The sequence below is a fragment of the Convolutriloba macropyga genome, chromosome 10 (assembly GCF_964194025.1).
Source record: "Convolutriloba macropyga chromosome 10, txConMacr16.3, whole genome shotgun sequence".
NCBI classification, from domain to species: domain Eukaryota; kingdom Metazoa; phylum Xenacoelomorpha; order Acoela; family Convolutidae; genus Convolutriloba; species Convolutriloba macropyga.
Genome location: NC_134477.1, coordinates 27,820,802 through 27,845,848, shown reverse-complemented (window position 1 = coordinate 27,845,848; position 25,047 = coordinate 27,820,802). Strand labels below are relative to the sequence as shown.

Sequence of the window (25,047 nt, the reverse complement as noted above, 5' to 3'; positions counted from 1 at the left end):
ACATTTTGATCATTTCAGTTAACAACAAGAAATAGAACATATTTTTGATCGTCGCACATTTATGCTCTTTTTTGTCGACCTGTCACCCAGTTGCATTGAAGACAGATTCCATATCTTTGCTAATGAAGTATAGGTTAATTTGTTTTGCTCAGGTTTTATCTGATGCGATTTTGATTTTGTTATGATTTTTTTTAATTTAGACAGCTAGTTATGGTCGTAATTAATATTTGTCATTTGATTTTTATTATTGTCTTTTCTAGTGGTCCTATTAACAACAAGTTTTATCGGCCCTTTAGCTTGGTATTATTGTAATCTATTAGTGGTTTATTGAAGGATATGTAAGTTTCAAAGAATTTTCTATCTCTTCATCATTTGGTAGCCAATTAAGTCAAAAATGTGGATGAGCGGGGTCGGAACATTATGGAGCCTCCTTTCTGAAATTGAGGGGCTGTTTATAACAGAAACGAGCACACTAATTGGTTGTTCTAAGAAACAAAAATTATACAAGGTCTAGTATGAGTAATTATTCCGTGGTAAGAAAGAGCTTAAAGGCTAACCTTGCGTCCGTAATCATTAGACGCGCGTGATTTCTTCCCTTTACTGGCGTCAGATAGTGAACAATTTCGGACTTGACTGATCGTTTATTCAATAAATAACACTGTTTACAACTTATAAGAGCGGCTGTCTTTTCTCTGCTTTGGGGTGAGACAATTCAAAACCAAAACCAACTGTCCAGACATAATCTAGGAATTACAGTACACCCGGTTCCGGCAAATCGCGCCAGATGTCAGAGTGGTAACATAGCCGACACTTTATTAGCCGAAGTCTTCAAATAATGGAGCGAACGGGACAAAACTATGATTGGCCCGTAATGAACAAATTATCTCAAACAAAATGATCTCATAATGAACAAAATTCAGACGTCATATCGGAACGGTATTCTTAGGGGTTCTAAGTAGGCGCCCCAACTGAAAACGATCACTTTAAAAGTTCGGACCATCATCTCTTGCCTATTGTGCTCGCCATCACACCATTGGCTTTATGTTCTCGAACATTGGGGCATCGCCAACGCTTAACACATTCTCCTGTTTTTTCTTGTTCCTCAAAATTCCCGCACAATTTACGTTAGGTTGTTCTCTCTCAAACTTCTAGCAGTATTCAACAATCGAATAGTGATCGAAGGAGAACAATAGAATAATACATCTTTTAAAACATACGATAAGACGAAATCGTTTTGTTGAGTTTTCACCAAATGGCACTATGTTGAAGCTCCATGGCTTTACATCACAGTTAAGAAGCAACTTAGAACCGTTGACTTCTTGAGAAGTTATATTGTTAGCAGCAATTCTACTGAGTTAAACGATAGGCTAAGATATCTGCCGGTGGCCAGACTTTCCTCAAGATCTGATAGATTATCCCCCAGTATCTTCTCAGCAAGTTATAATTAGTTATAGAAGGCAACCCCACAACTACCAGATCATAAATTATGGGTCTGTTTCCAATAAACAAAGTCGGCTCACAGTGTGAACAACAAATTACAAAACAAATTTATTCAAAGTCAATTTCGTATAACTGTGTGTACAAAATTTAATCTCTCAGAGGTTACTTAAAAGTGGTAAACCTTGCATGTCCTCCTGGTTTATATTTTATTCACCAACCATAGAGAAATTGTTTCCTAGAATTGAAAAATGAAAATAAATTGATCAAATTTGCAATTCGAGAAAAACAGCAGATCATAAAGCTAATCGACAATTCCAGAGATTCCTCGCACAGACAAGTTTAGAGCATACTTATTGAGCCGTCTAAAAATAACTCAAGAACCAATAATTTTAGAAAAAGAACAAAATTACTATGATAAGACCCGTTAATCTCATAATTTGCTATAAAAATATTCAACAAGAGATTCGCATTAAAATCGAAATTTAATTTTTTCATACTTTGGCATCTTTTCTCGCAGTTTCTCATTTCGTAGCAAAACTCCCTTCCCTTTATTTGCTAACAATACTTTGCGGTACTCACTTGGTTTTTTCGTAATATTAGAGTGGCGGAGACTGGCAAAATTTCATACATTTACTTTCGATGTGTTCATAGATTGAAACTGAATACATCTATTTTTTTAAATCTCGGACCCAAGAATTTTTTTCAATATAAAAGAAGATATATAGATTTTTTCCAAATATACTTTTTTCTGCAAACGTTTTTTAGAGGACATTAAATAAACAAGAATCAGACTTTTTGTTGAACTCTCTTTTTTTCCTTTCCTGTCCAGTATCCACTTATAAAGCTAGTATTTTGATTAAACCAGTTTTTGTTTCTTTTTAATTCGTCTGAAATGATCTTTAGCTTCCGTAACTCTTAGTTATTTCTTCTCAAGAGAAATAAAGACAATTAGAGTACCCTTTTTGCTTTTGTCAACTCTTCATTTAAATTAACTCGAAATTCTTAAATTTGTTTTCACAATTTCTGTTGCAAGGATTTTACAATGAGTAGCTTGATTTACAGACCAAGGTCGAATTCGGGCTGCAACTAAATCAGCAAACAGATTACTGCTCGCAGATGCATGTATCTACGTATATGTTGTGCAATCGATTGTTTGTGTGTGTGTGTGTTTGTGTGTGTGAGAGTGTGTGGGCGTAGAAAGGCTGAACATTAAAAATAAGCAAACCAACTCAAGGCCAAGTCAAGCAGTGAATAGAAGTTCACTTTTTGTCGTCATCTTAATCTTCAAACACCCGGAGATGCAATTTTGACATGTAAAACCACGTAACTAGCCATTTAAAAAGAGCTTGAAAACCAACCAATGTTCAGTCGAACCTCGCTAATGTGGTCATACTAAGCTGACATAGAGTGCGTAATGAATCAAGAGTTCGTTGGGTAATTTACTTTTTATGGTGTTATGTTTCTGTGAATCATCTTACTGATTGTGCAGTTTAACTAACTTTTATTTGTTGAAAAGAGAATTAACTTTGATTTTTTAATTGTTTCCTTCTGAGGAACCAAATTTCCAAGTAACCGAAACTTTGTGCAAAACAAGCAGTCAATGTTTTTACTGGCTACACTTTAGTCGAGCAAAGTCAGAAGATTGGAATTACTGAAGCCAATTAGGAACAAAGTCTTATTCAATAAAACTATTATTGGATGTGAATTTCTGAAAACCCCACGTTTAACAACTGCTAACTGAAGAGCAGGCTGAAATCTTGCATAGTCACAGCCAAGTTGTAGGGCTACAACTGGTGAGAACGGGAAACCCTAAAATCGAATTACATATCGAGATAAAAAACAAAAACTCAACAAAAATTTTGGCTGTTCAATTTTGACTTACTATTTATTCTGAGCAAAGAAATTTGTTGAACGGCAAAACTGAACAATTAGTTTGGGACTAATTGAGTATTAAGTAATGCAACTGCAATCGACGGTAGAGCGGATAATATAGTTCACAAAATTTATTTGCAAAAACTTAATATCCGGACATGTTTGAATTCGCTCAAACAAACTGGGCTGTGTAAAGTTTTCCTTGTCTTTGATAGGGGAGCAACCGTTACAGTTTGTCTGTGTGTGTGCATGCGTGCGTGTTTGCGTACGTGTATTGTGTTTCGAATTGTTTGGTAGGTTCACCTGTTTGTACATGTGCGTGTGTGTTTCCGTGTGTATGTGTCTGTTTTTGTTTGTGTTTGTTGTTCGTGTATCGTGTGTCTCTATGTATGATAACATTCATGCGTGCGAATGAGTGACCAAGCGTTTTTATGAGTGCATGCGTTTGTGTGAGTACGCGCGCGCGTGTGTGTGTGTGTGTGTGTGTGTTTTTGTTGATATGTTGTGTGTGTCTCTGTATGCGTACATTTGTGTGCGCATGGGTGAGCATGCATTTTTAAGTGTTTATGTGTTTTCGTGTATTGTGTCTCTGTGTATGTTTACTTTTGGTTTTTGTGTTTGGGGTGCTTTTGTGGGTGCTTGGGCGATTATGTATGTGGTTATAAGAGCACACTAACTCGGTCCGCAAACGAAGCAGAATGATATCAATTGAGGAATTAACTGAAAAATATATCCACGAAACAACTATTCAGCTTGTCTATGCTGCTCAGAAACAAGGAATAACAGGAATTATCAAAATAAATGCTCACAAACATGACAAAAATGAGATAAATTTGTTGAGTGAAATAGACCAGTGGAATAAAAACGCTATAAGAAAAACGCTATATTAAAAAGGAAATAAGAAAAAGACCGGAATGAGCAAAACTTCAAACGTATTTAGCTCATTCCACACATTTCTTGCCTTTTTTTACTTAATAGAGAGATAACCAATGGCTGATAGAAGAGAATATCATTTGAACATATAAAGTTCTCTTTTTCCTCTTTTTTCAACTTTCTGACCCGAGTCATCTGTTTCAAAAAAATATTCGATTTACTATTATTTCATAAACAGAAGTCATTTAACTTATCAATGAAAAAATTGCTGGTTGCCTGACTTCTCAAAGTTTGAATGTTCAATTATGTACAAAATGTATGCTTCTTACCGCTATTTTCGTGAAGTTAGGAGTAATAAGGATGCCGAATATCCATAATAACTTCTTAGTTAGGCAAATCAGGGAAGGGAAGTAAATTTAGGGAATAGTTCCATCAGTGACGTAATATCTTTCGCGAATAAACGAAGATCAGAACTTTATCATCAAAGTTTTCTCACATATGTTCTAAGAAGCTGTAGTCATTATTTGTATCTATAAATTGTATTTTATAACCACTATCAAAGCCATACTTCTTTCACTCTTTCTTCAAAATTGGTTCTCTTTTCATCGGAGACTGTGTTGAGACAACGAGACACATTTTTGGCAAGAGTTCTGACCAAGTAATAAATTCTACGAGAAAAACAAATTCAGAGCATTTACTAAATAAATTCTACGTTATAAATTTTCTTCAAACAGCTTAAATCCCCCAGTTCGGTAGAGGAATTTATATAAATACAAACACCAAATTTCACGCCGTTAATAAATATTAAGGTAATAAAATATAACGAATTAGAGTACCAAATACGTAATACCTGAAATTACTAAAGCGGCGCGCTAAAATTTTCATTCACGTGTGTTTTTCTTTCAAGTTAATACCCCCCGTATTTATTTGCTTGACCGCTAAGGACAGATAGTCGTCTGATTATAGAGAAAGGTGGCTTTGAAAGTAGGTGGGGGTTCAGAACTTGATGGTGCGAAAGGAGGGGGAGGGGTTATGTGTCGGGGTGGTATCTATTTAAAAGGCAGCGGATTGAAAAATCGATTGTAGAGCGTGAAATGCGTCCCGATGAGGTCCGGATTTTCACCCTCTTTAACCGCTGGTTAAACATGAAGCAGGAAACGATCCATTTGCAGCATCCTATTATACAGTAGACCTTCAAGTCTAATTGTACGAATGATCATACAGCATAATCTGGAGATTAGGGCGGATCAAATTCGAGCTAGACCTCCAGTGCGAGACAGACGGACGGTCGTATCTTATAACCGTCTTTCTTGCAAAATTTGATCTTTTATAGTCATTTCAGAGACTTGTTAGTTGAATATCAACTGTGGACTGTAACAGCGGATAAATTTGGTGAAAATATATGAACAACATCCGGACAAGGAAATCGCGGAAAAATATGTAAAATGAACTGCAACTCTGTGAAGCGATTTTTAAAAAATTGTTCAGAAGTTTTCGAGTGAGTTGTATTCGACACAAGATGAGTTATAACAGTGAGTTAAAACGCCGTAAATTAATAACTTTCTTTATCTTCACAGTAGATCACAAATTAACCTCATCGAGTCTTGAAGCTGTGCAATTACGTATACGTTACGGTTATAAAGTAAAATTTTTAGACAAGAAATTGAAAAAATTTTCGGTACTTTTTCAATTTTTTCGAAAAAATTTACTTCATAATTTAAAGGTATACGTATTTTCTGCCAAATAGTTGATCGGCTAGAGTGACAGTGTTAATTTCGTCAGTCACCTCCAGGTATTTTTGCTACAATAACTTCCCTCTTGTATTCCCTAGCTAGAAAAGAGAAGAGAAGAAAAGACACCGTGTATTGTTTGGCAGTTTCCACCTTTCTCATTATCCTACACCACTTGCACCCTCTATTAGACGAATGAACACAAAGCAGAAACTCAAAAAATGCTAACAAGGTCCCCCAAAACTGGAGCAACAATGTAACTGGTTTTTTCCCAAAATTGGACATTTTTTCCAAATGATTGGTTTCCATCGTTCAAATTCTCCGCTTTTTTGCATATAGCGCTGATTGTCTATCTTAATTGCATACAGCTGTTAGTTCTGTGAGGTTTACGCAGAACCATCTTCGACATAAATTGTTGATGGATGGGGTCTATGCAGGTGGAACTATTATGAAAATTGACCAGTGTTGGATTCCAACCAGCATCTCCTCACTTGCAATCCTGGCGTCCAACCCATCTAACTAATACACCACCTAGTCTTAAGCTCTCAAACTTGGGATCTTTTATAACACATTATCTTGTTCTTTCTCATTCTTTCTCTCCAGAGCCAAGTTTACCTTGAATAACTACAGCTTTTTGTCAACTAAGCTATGCCAAACCAATCTTATTCAGTATTTAAATTTACGTGTTAAATCTAAACCTTCCACAAAGTTTCCATAAAAAATGTCTAGCAACCCGATTTGAAATAAATGATTCTTTTATTAAGTAAACTTTCGGCCAAGCGACACTATTGAGTTGAAAATGTTTTCGATTATAGATTCAGTGCTAGCTTCAAGGTGTTATTTGAAAGCCATATACATACTGTAGGGGGCTATACAATACAGCGAACTGTTCAAAAAGACACAAAATTACCGTTACCACTACCTTGCTTTTTCAGTGTATAGGGTGACGAGAAAACCACAGGGACTTAATTAAGATTGCTTGTGGAAAAGGTGAAATTTAGGAGAGAAATCAAATGTTTTCAAACACAAAGTGCCTTTTCGCGCCGCACGTGAACTTACACCATTCAGTGAAATTTCAGACCAAAATTGAATCTGGGTAGGATATATATCTATCACGTGATGTTTCTGTAAGTGGTCCAATTTGAGCTGAAAAATTGACAAGTTGTACCTATGAACCTTGATGTTTTGACTGTTGATTGAAAAAGGGCAAACGCAACATTTTGGCGCAGAATTTTTTTTTATGATCGGTTAAAAGCTACCAAAATTTTGCACGTGATTGATTAGGCTTTCACTTTTGTGTGTACCTAAAGCGGTTAACGCCCCTTCTGATGGTACCTGTTAATGACAGGTTATTAAATAGTTACCAAGATGATCACTATTTTCTCTACGCAAAGCACGATTTGTTCTTCTAGCTTAACTGAGTAAAATGCAGATTGTTTGCTCAGAAAAATAAAAAATGCAAGAAGCAGCAGGAAGAAAATGGAGAGAAAATGATGCTTTGTATGTTGTTTTAAATATCGAACTTTGTCTTTTACTTTTATTTGCATTTTCGAGTTTGGGGTCACGTTGGTGTCCATCGATGAAATAGAGTAACTTCATTAATCCATGTATTAATCAGAGCAATTTCATAGCCTATAAATTCTAAAATTGAATCCTAGTAATTTAACAAAAACCGAAATTCCCATCGATACATCATAAAAATTTAGAAGCCACAATTCCCATGAGAGTGTCAAAGTAATTTCATAGAAACGTTTCGCATTGATTGAAAATATACACGCATTAGCTGATATCAGCAGCGAAATAACAATATATTTAACTAGTTTTACCACAAGAATATTCTATGTAACTTTGGCGCAGAGGTACATTGGCTGGTTTATCAGCAAGAAATTACGAGATCGCTTCCTAGCAGGGGAGACAATATTAAATTTGAAAATGGGACAGGGAGAGAATACTAACGTGCGCTTGACAACGAGAATTAAACTTGGAGAGTTATTTAAGAATTGGTTTGTTTTTTTTTATCCATGAAACATCAGAGATATCCCATCGCTAGATTTGTTATGATCAGAAAACGTGGTAATGAGCCATCGCTGATCCACCAATAGAGTTCTAATGAAATTATTATGATCCATCAAGAAAATTCAGTGGGAGCCCAATCCGAGTTTTTCTGTAAAGAGGCTGCACTCCTTCATGACATATCTTGACTCTGGTTTTAGGCCCGTTAGTGATGGCCTTTTAATGAGCCTTATAGTTCGCTAAAAATTTTGGCCGAACTTTGTTTTAAGGATCTCTTCCCAGTAATCAAATTAAAGGTCTGATAATTAACTCCGCCTTTGGGTGATAACAAAAAACAACTCGTAGAACAAGAAGACATCTTTAAATCTTATTGGCTTTTTGGAAACCTAGTTGCGTATAAAAATGATATCTGACGAGCTTTTTTACTGAATATATTTTTCGGTAAAACTGTTTTTGGATATGAAGTAAATCAAAAAACTTTATTAACTATATATCACTTGCAATTGCTTACTGATTTGGTAGGTTTCACGTTTGAAAATTCTGTCTGATAAACGACAAACCAATAACTGCTAAACGAGATAAAAATCCTCGTCATTTACCATTTCTTCTCTGAAAATGTGTTCACATATCTTGCTGCTTTAGATATTTTTTTCAATTGCAATTATTATACAAAACAAATGCAATGACCTCAAAAAATTAGTAATCATTTTTCAGACCAGTTTTTGAAATTGCTTTTGAGTGATTAGTCTTTTCTGGTCATAATATTGATTTTCTCCAGCTTTTTAAAGCTTAGTTTGAAATTACTTTAGTTTTTTTTTCTGGAGAAAATCTCTGTTTATTTTCGACAAAAAAATCAACTGGGAGAAAGAGGTGCTGACCTCATCAAATTTAGGGTGAACCAATTCCGACGCGCAAAAGTTTGTAAACACTAAATAATAAAAGAAAAACATTGTTAATTCCTTTGAGTATGAACTATAAAATACAGAACATAGTTTAAAGGCAGTGCAGTGTTAAGAAGTATAAATGAAACAAACGTCACATATTGTGAAAGTTTAAAATTGTATTAAATTTACAATGCGCTAAAATATCGACAAATTAAGAGAGATGAATTATAAATGAGAAAAATTTTTTAAAATGCTAATTCTACAATTAACATTTTCAAGAAAAGAGAATTTTTTTTAAAAATGCTTATCCTCCAATTAACATTTCATAGAAGACTAAAAGACGCCCTAAAACTAAATCAAATTAAGATTGAACTTGAAAGATTTGAGGTTAGAATTCAATTCAGAAACCGTTGGGTCTTTCAGAAACTCATTCCAGAAATGATTTTGTTTTGTAGTTTTGAGAGCCCGCTTTTTAGGGATATTCCGCCTCAGGGTGAGAGGCAAATCGTTATACCAGTCAATTGCTTTTTTTGAAGAACAGTTTTGCATTATATTTGATTTTTGGTTTGCTCCAAATGACAGCTTGTTTGTACGGTCATTCATTTTAGCACCTAGGGTGGCTAACTTGAGTTCATCGAAAGCTGGTAGATCTGTTTTTAGAAGCTTTATAAAATATATAATAACCCGATACTTTATGAGGTATTCTACTGGTAAGATTTTGTGTTTGATCTTGAGATCATTGGTCCTGTCAAATTTGGTTCTATTGAAACATGCCTTTATTCCCCAGTTCAATTGTTTATTTAGAGTAACTCGAATCGTTTTTTTAAGACCTGAGAACAAAACAATTGGGTAATGCAGATGACTTAAAACAAGAGCGTTCAGTAAAGCAGATCTAGTTTTTTCAGGAGATATATTTTTGATGGAGTAAATGACCTTTATGCCAACAGTCATTTTTCTTAGTACATTTTTTATTTCTTCATCGAAGGAAAGATTACAGTCAATATGAACTCCCAAGTATGGTTTCAAGTTTTCAGTACATTGTACTTATTTTGAACAACTTCAAAATCAAACTTCAGAAAATTCGAAGACAACCAGATTCAAAACTTTGAAACTGAAATTTTTTCAAAGAAGCGTTTTTTTCGAATTTTCAAAACAAATTTGTTTGAATTTTTTTGCATATTTTGTTACAAATGGGATATTGAAGCTGATCTTTGTGCCAATAGAACAATAGTTATTTCTAAACCAGTGTTTTATTATCTTCATCTTTAGTTCTATTATAATCTTTTATCCAACATTTTTCGAATACACCGAGCTCACTGTCTGGTATTTATTTATCTTGATCACATTGATGTTTAATTCCATTAGTTAAATTGGAAAACATTATTTAGTTGGTTAAGTTATTGTTTAGTGCTTTGAGTTAAAAAAGTCTCTATTCTTAATTGTTTACTATCTGATGTTTCATGCTAAAGTTTTTCTGAGCCAATATAGCGGACAGTCATTCGACTTTCTTCAAATGTCTCAATTTTCGATCAAAAAGGTGAAATGTTTCCTTAATTTTCTACTCAGGGTTTAATCTACTCAGGATTTCCAAACTTTTTAAAAATTTTGGCTTTCAGCCTGCAACGCCTAAGTGTAGTTTTTTCATTACTTTTCACTAAAAAACATCGTTTTATTCAGTTTTCAGTTATTTATGCGCTCTGCTCTCAGTAGCAGAATTGCATCAAAGATTTTCTCAAGTGAATTTGAAAGTAATGAGCATTTCCGACCAGCAACAATCTTCTATGGGTAATTTTTTTAAAAAAAAATGTGTAGTACGTTTTCCGTGTGATTAATGGTGGAGGTTTTCATTTCTTTCCTGAAAATGACCCAGCTATGTTTTCCTGCATTGAACCCAGGTTTCTAGCAAATTTCTGAAAAAGGAAAATAGTATCTATGGAATAAAGTAAACTTTGTTTTGTTAAGGATTGCTCACCTTTCTTTCTTGAAGTAAAGTTCTTTAACACTATGAAGCTAAACAGTGAAGTTGAATAATTTTACATGCTTAAAATAACTCAGCTTAATAAAACCATCAAATTTCAGTCATTTGTTTAGCTAGGTCTAATAATAAATTTTTGCATCCAAAGACGCAATTGATAATGCAAAAAGCTCTCCCTAATATTTCAAATGCGTGATTTTGAACTAGAACTTCAGCTGAGAAATACACTCTGCGATAGTATTATATACATGATCACGCCTAAGGCGTGAACAGCAAGAACTAAAAAATTGAAGAATCATCCTTGAAATTTTCTGTCCTTTTACAGCCTGGGGTGAGAATGGCGAGGTGTAAATCTACCCAATTAAGACCCCACTTTGTGACGGCTCTTTTCGAAATGTCAATTGAAATACTGCATATTCAGAACACGCATTTTTAACGCCTAAAAATGGCGAAACCTCCAAAAATAAAAGCACGTTTTGTAACTCCGCATTTTCACTTACTAATATATTTTTCCCAAAAACTTGAAAAAGTAGTAAATAAACTTAAAAACAACTTTTTTGCAATAAAATAGTCAAATTGTAAAAGGCATGATCTCAGTTAAATAGTTGAACAAACAAATATATTTACTTGCATCGAAATGAGACACTGCTATAACTTCTGTAAGCAAAAATATGTTAATTTAATTAGCTACATATATTTTTTTACTCCTGTGAAATTCCCATGGCAATTGGTCGAGCTTGACTAGTCTTACAAATACATCTCACAAGGCTTCACATATGTCAAAATTTTTATTAAAAATGTCTGCAAAATAGAGATTTCGCTTAAAGCTCTGATTCGGTTTATATACATGAAGTTTTTTTGACATTTTTTTTGGATTTTTGAACTACAAGCGCAAATTGTAAAAGTATATTCAGACAAACTCTTGTTGTGCTCAGCTGCTACTGGGGAAAATTTTGGACTTCGAACAGTTGTAATCTCAAATGTTTATTGTTTTCAAGAATTGCGCCAGATTACGTCAATTTTTAATGAATAGGTATACCCATTGGGAGACGGAGGCGGCTGGTTAGATCGAGAAAAAGTGTTCAACCTTTTAAAAATGTTTATAATATTTTCATCAGAAAATTATTGTATCGTATTTTATCGATGAGCAACAGGATCTGATTAATGAACGCAATATATGTTGAATTGTCAACACCGCAACTTTTGCTCTCATGTAGCTTCGAGAAATACAGTTTTGTGGTGCAGAACGGTTGCCAAATGGAATTGCGAAAAATCCTTTTGATTTCATTGCCAATTGACTGCCAGCTTGAGCAAAGCAAAGTTTATAAATTGTAAAATAATGTAATTAACGCTTGAGATGAAAATTAATTAAAATAAACCAAAAATCTCACAGTGCAAATTGAAAACATCTGTTATGCTACTTTTTAATATTATGCGATATCTTCATCCTTGGCCTACCTCCCAAATCATGAAAAAAATGCGCGACTAAAAGCGTTGTGAACCCAAATAATTGTTCCGAACAACATTAGCGGTTATAGTGACTATAGACCGAAATAATTTTTTTTTCAGTCAATTTTGGCAGTTCGATATATTCATTGTAGAAGGTTGTGTGTGGTGTCATTAGAAAGCCCGTCCACTGTAGAATATACATAATTTTTTCAATTTAGCAAATTTATTCGCTGGGAAAATCTCGGCTCACGACCGATCATTGTCATTAATTAGTTCAGTTTGTACCATTATTGGAACCGTACTCGCCACCATCTTGTATGAACTTTCGGTTATTTCTCCTGTAATCGCTCCCAAATATTTCTTGACACTGACTTACGATCCATTCGATGCAAAAAAATATTTGAGCTCCCCTCCCACTGGGTGAGACGTCAAAAAAACATCAGAATTGGTTGTCACTTCACATTGGGTGACACAATATTTGACGAACAATCCCATTTAACTGGTGAGACAAGGGACCAAAGAGTAGCTAGCATTTCATATGTGTCTACAATTTTGCGTCTGCTGCAATCAGCATGATAGTGGAGTGGACCCACGGATTGATGTAACAGAGACTGATTGTGATAACCTACTAAAAACTGCAGATAACCCCGATAATATATTTTTCCCAAAAACTTGAAAAAGTAGTAAATAAACTTAAAAACAACTTTTTTTCAATAAAATAGTCAAATTGTAAAAGGCATGATCTCAGTTAAATAGTTGAACAAACAAATATATTTATTTGCATCGAAATGAGACACTGCTATAAACTTAAAAGCGTTGTGAACCCAAATAATTGTTCCGAACAACATTAGCGGTTATAGTGACTATAGACCGAAGTAATTTTTTTTCAGTCAATTTTGGCAGTTCGATATATTCATTGTAGAAGGTTGTGTGTGGTGTCATTAGAAAGCCCGTCCACTAAAGAATATACATAATTTTTTCAATTTAGCAAATTTATTCGCTGGGAAAATCTCGGCTCACAACCGATCATTGTCATTAATTAGTTCAGTTTGTACCATTATTGGAACCGTACTCGCCACCATCTTGTATGAACTTTCGGTTATTTCTCCTGTAATCGCTCCCAAATTTTTCTTGACACTGACTTACGATCCATTCGATGCAAAAAAATATTTGAGCTCCCCTCCCACTGGGTGAGACGTCAAAAAAAACATCAGAATTGGTTGTCACTTCACATTGGGTGACACAGTATTTGACGAACAATCCCATTTAACTGGTGAGACAAGGGACCAAAGAGTAGCTAGCATTTCATATGTGTCTACAATTTTGCATCTGCTGCAATCAGCATGATAGTGGAGTGGACCCACGGATTGATGTAACAGAGACTGATTGTCATAACCTACTAAAAACTGCAGATAACCCCCGCAGAGAAACGATAGGTTTGAGGGTCTTAGGAAATTTTTCCAAAAAATCCCATAATAGCTCAAAGGCTAAACGAATGAATTGTTCTCCAACTTCGCTACATTTCTGGTCGAACTCTTCGTATTTTTCATCCTCAGCAGCTAACAGTGCAAAACCACTCTTCTCCACCGTATTTGCGATATGGTTTGGTTGCAAGAGAGAAACTGTGGTAACATCCAATGGCTGACCCGCATTCCATACAGGTTGGATTATTTCGCCAAGTCTGGGGTTTTGTCGGATAGTAAATCTTTATTCTCAAAAATGGGAGACAGTTGAGCGATCACGACGACCAATCATGGCAAGCGAAGCGATCATGACGATCTTGTATGCGATCATGACGAGCAATCAAACAACCCCGACCATGGCATGAAGCGGCAGTATCTCCCATTATGTGGAGTCTCAGATTTAAAGAAGGGATACTTTCTCTTGTTCACACACAGCTTAACACGCAGCCAGTATCTAACAGTACTGCGGATCTGATTCAGAGATAAATGCGGCCCCAGAGCTGGAAATTGAGCTGCAAATAATCAGGCACTTGATTGTGGTAGAGAAAGAGATAGCAAACGTGCTTTTTCTTCAGAGGTGCTTTGTCCTTCTAAGAAGTTGTTAGAAATTGTGTTATCAAGTTCTTGCTCAAATTTTGTTTAAGTGAGATGCGTGGTCAAAATTTCACCTGAATCTCCTGTTGTCTTAAGATGAATGGTCTTCACTTGGATTATGGACTGTTAGTTTTTGTATCAGAACAGATGATTGGAAAACAGAGCCAACAATTACGGCCTCAACTTGATCAGTTGATGTTCCTATTTCAACACCGGATTAGTCAATTGGAAGGCAGGGTTGATGAAGTACCTGACAATAAATCTCCCGAAATGCTTTCAAAAGTTGCGCCCTGAACCAAATCGGAGGTTTCAGGATTTCCTTTGATTCTGCTGAGGGAGAATTGCCTCTCATAGAGTAGACCATTTTGAGTGAACCAAAACAATGACGAAGAACACCAAGCGCATATTTTGGATCATTCTCATAGAGCAAGTTGTCCAGAAGTTCCTCTATTTTAGCAACGCGTTTTATTATGCACGAGGAAAAAACAATCAAAGCAGCTCTTAAAGCCTCAATTTCAATTAAACTGTTTCTTTCGATCAAACTATCAGGTTTGTTCATGCTTTTGACTGAACATCTAATTAAAAATATTGAATTTTATTTTTTTCTCCACGGAGTTAACGAGGGTTAAAATTTTGTAAAAATTTGACTATTTTCAATGTATCTGTTGACATATATTGCTAGAAAATATGTTAATGTTTCCATTGATATTGTTGTTCGTTTTCTCCCAAAAATATAAGAATGTTTTTGAACCAGTTTTTGGCTGAAATTATGTCTCAATTTTGCCTTTTTTAGCTTTTTGTCATCGGAAATGGCACGAAATAAGCTTTTTTAGTCCAATTTGATTAAATTCGCGGGAACAACACATCTAATATTTGCTGACGCAATTTTTGTCTGCAAAAAAAGGCTATTTTTACTCCAGCTTCATTTGACAGTGTTGTTCTTTAGTTAACGTTTTACGAGTTTCTTTCTAATTTAATTCGATCATTATACCAAATGCATCAATAATTGATATCCAAATCCAAAGTACTTGGAGATCTTACGAGCTCATAATGAACAAACAGCAAATAATGGACAACAGATATAACTTGGTTCTAATCGTTGTTATTTACAGTCCAGACTGAATTCGGATTGTTATCAACCGCTGTACTTCTTAAATATATTTTCCGCTTTTTTGCTTTTTTTGTAAGTTACCAAACCGAACAATTCAAATCAACATTCACTAATGTCAGATGCAATTTGCTTCCTTTGTGTTTCAAGAAAACAACCCATCTGACTCTTTCGATCGAAACATTATGGTTGTCTTTAAGCTTAAAATTATTTGTTGTCGAAATAAACTGTGTATTATTGAGCCTTGACAATTTTTCTCTTTGCTGGTCAATGTGTAGCTTAACCACAGCAAAATTAGTTCGCCATATAAGTCTAAAGGAATACAGTTTCATTTTTATTTCATTTTAACGTTTGAGGTAGAGGTTTTATGGTTTTGGTTTGAAAATTTTTGAAAGTTTAACAGCTTTGATGTTCAATTTCCTATCTTGTCATTTTAATGACAGTTCAGATATCAAATTTTTGAGGCTTATAAAGAACGCTCAATGGAACAAATTAATTTTTTCAATAAGTAGTATATGGTTTTGTTGGCTCGTCGCAGTCTTCCATCAGATTTTAATGGATCTTTTTCTTTTTTTCTTTATTTGTCGTTCTTTTGTAGTCGCATAATTTTTTTTTAATAAATGCAGAGCTAGGGGGCTTCCTATGGATGAAAAAGACCTGTTTACTGAATTCAATCAAAAAATAAAATTTTTCAATCAAGTGAACAGAAGAGGATTTTTATCAATCTCTGACGTTGTGTGCTCTGCGCAGAAATGAAGTTGGAGCCGTTAATTACAAAAACCGGTCGAATGCTCCGTTCAGATATACTTCGTGCGTGTTATAAGGACGAAATGATTTTCGTGGCTGAACCTAAGAGTCTTGGTAAGAGAAATGCCCTTTTTCTTCTATCCATACTCTAGACTGTGATATAATTAAACAATCAAGACTCTGAGAGGAACTCTAATGTGATACAGACATCACAAGCAGAACTGTCCAGATCTTTTGAACTTCATTAAAGTCCGGATCTTTTCTGTCAGTTCTTTGACGCCGTCATTACACTTCAAATTCGGCCAAATTCATTTGAGACTGTGATGTTTTTTAGGAAACTTAACAATCTTGTGTTTATTAGTTTTTCATAAAAAAATTGTTTAGAGGAATTAGCAAACTTATTGCTCGCTTTTTTTCGAGCACAGAAGTGTGAAAACTCTTCTGAAAACCAACAACTTTTGCCATTCTTCAGAAAAATATGAGAATTATCCCCTTCAATGCACTGCATTGTTTAAAAATATCGGAAAACGTCTTCGAAATTTGAATTGAATTTTGCAAAGTTTATAGTTTATATTGCCATGTCAAGCTGCCACTTTTTTTAAATTAAAATTATATTATGTTCACTAACTTATCAGGTATTGTTCTATTTAGCAATTCTGACTACCTTTGGGACCCGGAAAAAGAAAAAAAAATGTTTAATAAGAAAAACATGATGCCAAAGATTTAATTTGTCTGCACTTATTTTTTTTGGTTTTGCTTCCATATGATCAGACCACAACTAGCTATAGAATCCGAAAAATGATTAAATGGAAGACTTTTTGCCATATTTTGATCTATAATAAGTTTCCATGGCTTTGAGTAGTTTCCTTGTTGCAACATTTTTTTTATATGCTTCTCAATTTTGTTGGTTTGGATTTTTTTAACCACAATTTTTGACTCTTGTTTTGGCCATAAATTTTTTTCTAATGTTCAGTGCTACCATAAAACTTTCATCTATGATACGGTACATCATCAGAATATTTTATTATAAGTTTATTTTTTCTGAGAGTATTTTGTTACAACTGTTTTTGGTCCATTTCAAACCTGGATAGTGCTCGCTTATTTCCGTGTTTATTGTGCAACTGTTCAATTGCGACTCAAAAACGTAGCCAATGCTTTTTGAGGATTTTCGTTGAACTCTTGTTTGACTAAATATGCTCTTTTATAATCCGTTTGATTTTCTTAGTTTCTGAAGGTTGACAACCTCGGCTGCCTAAATTAGAATCTAAAGTTTAAGATCTCTGCAGACATTCGAATATCCATTTAGGTTTAAGTTCAATTCAATATCTTCCAAGAATAAGGACAATTGTGAATTTTGAGGGCAGTATACCAGCAGTACGGTCAAAATGCTTTCTGCCTCTCAAAGTCTAAGTAAACTCTCAATATTTTCGCTCAGTTTTCATAGCTTTTGTTCTGCAATCTTTCTCTACATGTGCAAATACACCTCCTAATTTTTAATTGCCCTTGAACGAAGTACATAGTATTATTATAAATGTGGGTTTCTTTTTTGCAAATTTTTTTTGCTTGACATTTTTGCGCTTTTCTTCTAGAATATTCTTTGACTTCTCAAGTGACCTTCTCACGCTTTTGTTCTTCATTTTTGAGTGATTTCCGCTTTGCTCCGAGTTAAAGCGTGTTGCTGTTATAAAATCGGTTGCAGAATTTAAAAAGTTAAGTGATTTGTAGCCCAGTTGTTGGTGGGTGTGGCTGTGGATCGGGAGGTCAGTGGTTCGAATCCAGGCCGGGGAAAGGTCTTTTGCACCCATAGAAAAAATTGATCTAGGGTACAGCCCCTGAATTAAACTGACTCGCCTGTCGTTCAAGAGCAATTCTTCCGACATTTGTCGGTTTATGTTTTATGTTGTCTGCTAGTAAGTTGTTCAGAACAGCACCTATTCAATTTTAACACTTCAACTGCGTCATTGTTTTGATCAAATTCTCGCAGAGACACAGTACTGTTTGTTTGGTTTGTAATTGATTTTGCAAGAACGTGAGTTTGTCACTATTGTTCCCAAATGAAACAAAACTACGCAAACGAAGGGCATCAATACCAATTAAAATAGAACTATTGTTAGTTGTGAGGTTTTCAAAAAGTACAAATAAAGCAAAAGAAATCGAGTTTACCTTCCTCAGTAAAGTTTCGGATTGCTGCCAAAAATTTAGTTTGCGAAGTTTCTTTACTTTTTGTGAAATTTGTGTCGCTGTTTCCCATTGCAATCATTTTTTTCAAAACATTAATTAAGTTTGACCTCAAAGATTCTGTCATTGTTATAGAACAATTACTCAATATCGGCTGATGTCGTGATATTTTTTTTAATTGGTTTCTCTGCAAAACTCCCCAAGTGAGCTTCTAAGGCTCTTGGGAACCGTCTTACCACTAGGAATGTTTAACTTTTCATGATTCCTTTTAATTGCAATGTTTTGATTATCATCAATTCCTTTAAGAGAATTTGGAACAACTGAGCTAAAGTTATCAGTAGGTTTTGCAGTTTTACGCTACAGTTCTGTCTGTTTGTACTCCATCCGCATTGTTCTGTTATCATCATAAATGTAAGCTGATGAGAGGGTAAGCACTCATTCACGTAAATAAAGTACTTTTTGATATGTTATGATTGTTTTTTTGCTTGCCAACCACGATAAGGTTTATTATCTTACGTAACTTTCGACAAAAAAAAATTTTTCAATAATTTTTGGGGCGGAACATAATCTTTCCATTTTCCAAGGACACGGCATGCTTTAAAACTGACCAGGTGGGTCGAATATTTAAAAAAATAAGCAACCTTATTCTGCAAGTGGGACATTGTTATTTTGAAGGGGCATATTGATCACAAGAATGCAATCTTTGGTTAATTTTTTTCTCGCATTCAAGAGCTCGTTTTTGCAAATCATATACCCGATTTGTCGAAGCTAGGATTTGTTCATTTTAATCAGATGGATAGGACAATAAAGAATTGCTCACAAATCTTTGGAAAATTGAAGCATTATTTCACAAATTTGCAAGTTTGTTTATAAAAACTTGCAAAAATTAACATTAAATTTAAACTAGAGAGATTCAGCAGGAGGCACTGATCAGACTATCCAGACTGTAGAGTAGCGTTCATACACCATCTCGGAGTAGTGCTTTTATCGCATCGATTGACCCACTTTGGTCTGATCATGCTGTTCTGTTTAAATTTTTAGGTCTTGATTTTTGAAAGAAATCTTTTGTTTCAAGATGTCCGAAGTTTTCTCTTTTTAATGAGAAGATACACTCTTCTTTTAACAAAAGTTGTTCACAAATCAACAAGCGTGCGGAAAAAAATATTTTTAGCGAGAAAATGGCTAGCCAAACAACACGATTATACTCCTATTTGGGGAAGAAACAAGCCTAAAAAGTTGCTTCTGGATGTCAATTTTGCGATGATCTTGCAAGTTTGCCCATATTTTTAAACATTTAAACGAGAATAACATATTGTCTCGAACTAGGGATAACCTTAAATTCCTTATAATTGATTTGATTTCTACAAATTACTCGGTGGTGAGGGTTTGATGTAGTAGAGAAATTTACTTAACAGATAATGTGAGAATTATCTGCAAATTCTTACCTTGTAGAGTTGTTGTATGTTGGCAAGCAAAGCAGTTATATTCTGTTTCGAAATTGACTCCATAATGCATCCATTCTCTCAGAAAACAATTCAAATAAAAGCTCTCAATCACGGAACAGCATTTAAGTACTGGACAATATTCGATTAAAAAAACTGCTATTGACAATCTAAAGCCTCCAGTCATTTAAGCTGCTTGACGTCGGATTTAAATTTATTTCTACATTGTTTGTGTATCTACAGCAGACTAAACAGAATTAGATGATGGGGAAATAAACAATAGCTGGGAAAAGTAAACAATTGACAGGAAAATAAGGTATTGGATTAAATACAAGCACATTTTTGATTGCGGGAGGGACTTTATTTGAACAGTTTTGTGGTGGAAAACATTTATGGTATTAGATTGTACGAAAAAGAGCCTCGCTGTTTTACTCCTTTTAGTTCTCAAGGTTAAATTATGAAAAGGATGTTTCGGCTCCAGCAATACTATTGCTGAAACCGAAACATCAAAGGTTACTTTCCTTAACCGGAAATAGTATTTCCGGTTAAGGACAGTAACCTTTGAAAGTCCAACTTGCGCTTTCTAAGGAAACGCCAACTAGTATGAAAACACCAATTTGCGCTTCCTTTCTTGTGAATGTTACCTACAATCCCAATAAACAAAATAGCACTGCATTTTCGGACTATCTAGCAATAAACATTGATAATACATGCTCTCAGGAGGGGATACGTCGCCTTGGAATTCTTTCTTCCAAAAAACTTACAAGTTCTGAAAAGTTAACCATTAGATTTTCAAGTTCGTACCAGCTAACCAATTCAGTAACAAAGTTGTTGCATGTTAAATGTTCGTTCGACTTAAAAATTTTGTCTATACATAAGTTCTTCGAACAAAAGGTCTTACGTGAAAATAATTCTGTTTTTAATGTAGGCAAGAAACAAAAACCCGTCGCAAGATATGACCTTCCACATATTCTGCGCATCAACCAAAGGGAAAAAACCAGATAATTGATCTAAAATAATTGTAAAAAGAATAAAGGGTAAATTATTTACTTTGAGAGAAATGCTGACATATGAAGATGAAATTTCAATCAAGGTCAAAAAGATAAAAACTTATAAGAACAGTTTTGAAAAACCATTCAGATCCAAAAACTTTCATTGCAAAATTTTTTTTAGCTATGAAAATTGTTTAAAGAAGTGCATTGAGATCTAGTATTTAAAAAATAGAATGCAAAAAGACCTCTTGAATTGATGAAAATGAAAAATAACTATTTTGTCAACTTAGATCACATTGTATTATGTTATACAAACTGAGCAACTAATTCCCACGCGCTTTACATGTTAAATCATTTAAAAATTTTATTCAAATTGACATTTACAATTGAGCTTGACCGGAACGAACGCACAAGAAAGTTGCAAGTTAGCCATTCGACATGTTATTTTTTTACAAGTTAACCTTATTTTGAAAGAAGCTACTTCTTTTTTTCGTTTTTAGTTTGACCTAAATTCTAGCGTTCATTAGGGAACTTTCTTATCTAATCTTAAAAGATGAAGAATCTGATGAGTATCTGTTCTACCAACTCTAATTGGCTTATCTGACAAAGTCCAAACTTTGGTATCTGCCGTTTTCACAGCCGGTCAAAGGCCGCCGCCCTTCAATTACGAATGCCTGAATCTCATTAGATTTGTGTAAATAATATTTATGTAAATATGAGAGAAAATAATTTTTTATCTTTAGTGAATTTTCTTACTGCGATCAAGTTGTTTATTAAGAATAGTAAGATTATTAAGTTCAAATTTGGGAAATCTAGCTCAGTTCTTGAGTTTTAAATAATTGCACAATGTTGTGGGAAGTCCCTCGCCCATCTTGCCTAATTCATTTTTTCAAGTTTTTGTTTCTCTCGATATTTATTCTTGAATTATTCACTCTTTCTTTTTCTATCATGAACACCTCGATATTATATTGATTCAATTGTCTGTCTCTAGTACCATCTAAAGTGCCACTTTTATGTCCAAAACGAATATTAACAAACGTTACTTGCTATCTTGTACAAAATTGATATATTTGAAAACACAAAAAGGCGTATCGTGTAATGAAAAAACTTGAAAGCGTATTGTTCATTTCATGCTTCTATGATTTTATTACTTTCAAAGCAATGCTTGGCTATTTTTTTGAAAATATTATGAATGAGGGCTATTCCTCTCAGTTCAGAATACTTGATGTTCACATTGATTTTATCAATTGAAACTAATAAAAGGAAATTTATTATCGCTTTTAACTATCATAAACAATTTATGATATATGAATGAAGCTCTATTCAGTTTAAACCACGGCTTAAATTTGTAGATATAAAAATGAACTTATAAAGATGCATCTTTTTTGTGCGTTTGAAGATTTTTGTTTTTGGTATAAAAGAACACCTCATGGCTATAATGCAATTACTGTTTCTTCAATAAAAACTCATTAATATCTTTTTTGAATATCTATTTTTTCTTCAAAAACTTGAGAAGTTGAAAAGTTGAATGGTATTTGAAAGTGAACAGCATTGGTAATAAATAAAGTGTTTTTACGTTTGTAATGCTTTATATGATCATATCACGATAAAAAATTATTCTAACCATTTATATTATATCTCTTACTACAATTATAACTGTTTAGGTTGACTTTGGAAACATTGACATGGCAGATGCAGGTCAGTTTATTTCTCATTTATTAAACAGAAAATTACTAACAGATTTCTTAGGTGGTTAACAAAAAAGTGAGCTTGGTTGCATAGAAAACTCGGTATTAGAAAAAAATTCATTATCGCCTGAATATGTGGACCTAAGTGTGGGCTAATTGGCTTTATTTACGTCAATGATTGCTTCTGGCTTTGGTCTTACTCGAGTAGTAGCCCCAAACGTTAGCAAAAAATTCAAAGTGATTTTATCAAAGTTACGCAATTATGTTTTAAGCACGCAGTTCACAAGTTTTGAAGTTTCAAACCTTCATGACAACTTAATCAGTGGGATTTGTGAGCCTGAACTTCTTATTACAGTTTCTGGCACTCTAGACTTTTGCAAGCTTCAACACGTATCCCCAGTGATTCTGGAATTTTTTATCCTGTAAGATATGATAAATGCTGACCAAAATCTTTGTCGTGTAGGATCTCATCTGGTCTCACAAGATAAAAATTCTGAACTACGTGAACTTTAATAGTGTAAGATCTGATAAGATAAAAATTCAATTTTGCTGAATTGTTGTCTTATAAGATCTGATAAGTATCTTATCAGATCTTACACGATAAAAGCTCACGTAGGGCAGATTTTTCATCAAGTAAGATCCTGTAAGCCATCTTTAAAATATTTCAATATTGCTGTATAAAGTAGTCAAGTTAATATGAAACTAAAAAATAATCGTTCAACTAACCAATTATAAACGAAAAATATTTGTTGATCCTATTTTGGCGGCAGTTTTATTCTGAGTGTCATCAGTCTCATCTAGGTACTATGGATTAGCTTATCAGTCCAAGATAGTTTTGATCTTTGAAAAAATTTTCAGCCTAGTTTGATTATCACCGCTTCAAAAAAAGCCCCTGATACTCGAATATCCTTTTTCACAATATCTTATAGTTCTCAAAAGACAATATAAGATAATTTTTTCTTTGATGCTCTGACAATTAAGTTTTCAATGCTGTAAATTTTTGACTACAACTTGAAAAAAGCACTAAATTGTCTTCAATTTGAAGAATATGCCATGCTTAAAGAATTTATTTATCGTATAATATCTGACAAAAATCTTTTCGAAAAGATTATTCAAAGCTTTCCGAATGTTTATCTTACAGGATCTTATAATTTCTGATAAGATCTAAAACGTTAAAAAAAATTGCCAGGCAGAATTTATATCGTGTAAGATCTGATCAGACAGTTTTTTTCCATGTAGAATTTTAAAGAAGTATTTTTACGGTGTAAGATCTGACAAACGTTTTATCAGATGTGTTAAGAAGATGCAGCCACTTCATGCAGACTAATACCAAGATGATTTCGTGAGCTTTGTCAGAAATTTACTGTGATCAATTCCTGAAACTTGCAATCAATCGAACTGTCAAACTGATAACATACTCATTTCCATGTTTTGTTCAACTATTTTATTCAATTTTATCTGCTTCTCGTGCAACAAAATTGTTATATTTCAAACCAACCATTTTCATAATATTTGTTACCGTTATTTCAAAGACCAATTTTTATCCTATAACATTCAGGATCCAAAAAAGGAAATCTCTAGGATTACAACTTTTGGTCTTCCCGGGAACTTAGAGTGCTCTCTGAGTGCTACAAAAAATTAAAAATTTTAAGTTTTTTGTGCTTAAAAAAATTTTAATAAAATGTTTAATCAAAAAAAATTTTAATAAAAATGTTTAAACAAAAAAATGCGTAATAAAATGTTTAATCCCAGCAATGCTTCGAGACCATGTCCCGTACTCAGCGCCAAGTCAAATGGTGTACTGTTCAAACCTAGTGGCATGTCTAGGTATCAGTACTGATTCACAACTATGACGAAAACACATTTTATGTTTCGGTCTGCAACTGTTTGCCACAACTAGGCAAAGCCTGATCCAAATCCTGGCCAGGAAATGGCAAGAATTTTTTATAGTAAAACATCTGATAAAAATTTTATCAAGAAACGTCAAAAATAGCATAGAAAATGTCAAAGATAGCCAAAAAGAGTGTCAAAAAAGCAATAATACCATATTTTTCAGGAGGCCCAAATAAAAAATTTGAAGTTCTGGCCAAAGTATATAACCAATCGGGACGAACCGTAGCTCATTGAATTGCCTGGGAATTAAGCTTTAAAAATATATCTTTGACGTCTTAGTGTGACGGGTTTTAACGTCACCCAGACCAATGAGTGATGGATCAACCCATTTGGAAAAATGGGAATATGGTGATATTCATATGGGAATATATATGAAATAAAGTTTCGATGGGTGTTTCAACGATATTTATTTAACGATCAAAAAGAGTTTGTGCCACAACATAAATTATCGATTATTTTTGACAAAACCAACAACTACTCCCATCTGGAAATATGGGAATATGGAGTACCTGATGCTCGTTTGCTAATGACTTTTGGAAATCCAATTCAAAAAAGAATGGAAAAGTAACGTTAGTTAGAAGACATGATAAGCTAACTTATAATAAAAATGAGCTCAGTAAGCGAACTCAAAAAGTTACTATATAACGAACCACAGCTAAACCCCTATTTTCGGGAGTAAAGAACATCAAAAAAGTTATTCCGAGAG

General features: G+C 34.0%; 2 protein-coding genes across 9 annotated transcripts in view; one reads left to right on the top strand and one right to left on the bottom strand.

Annotated features, from left to right (window-relative positions):
* The window catches only part of LOC142348406 (uncharacterized), a 31,408-nt gene extending 11,225 nt beyond the window's left edge, over positions 1 to 20,183 (bottom strand). The window contains exons 1-2 of one of the 5 annotated variants that reach the window (XM_075399756.1): positions 19,772 to 20,183; positions 4,515 to 4,853 (exon numbers count right to left, since the gene is read on the bottom strand). The gene's annotated coding sequence lies outside the window, so the exon portion shown is untranslated. Of the gene's footprint in view, positions 1 to 557; positions 981 to 4,514; positions 4,854 to 5,188; positions 5,203 to 10,784; positions 10,952 to 19,771 lie in introns of those variants that run through there. The other 4 variants (XM_075399757.1, XM_075399759.1, XM_075399761.1 and 1 more) reach the window with 4 other exon arrangements.
* Positions 1 to 25,047, top strand: part of LOC142347847 (uncharacterized) — a 118,415-nt gene that overhangs the window by 30,853 nt on the left and 62,515 nt on the right. For 2 of the 4 annotated variants that reach the window (XM_075398980.1, XM_075398982.1), the window contains exon 3: positions 22,425 to 22,458. In XM_075398980.1, the coding sequence (XP_075255095.1) occupies positions 22,446 to 22,458 (13 nt within the window). In that variant the 5' untranslated portion in view covers positions 22,425 to 22,445. Of the gene's footprint in view, positions 1 to 22,284; positions 22,459 to 25,047 lie in introns of those variants that run through there. The other 2 variants (XM_075398983.1, XM_075398981.1) reach the window with 1 other exon arrangement.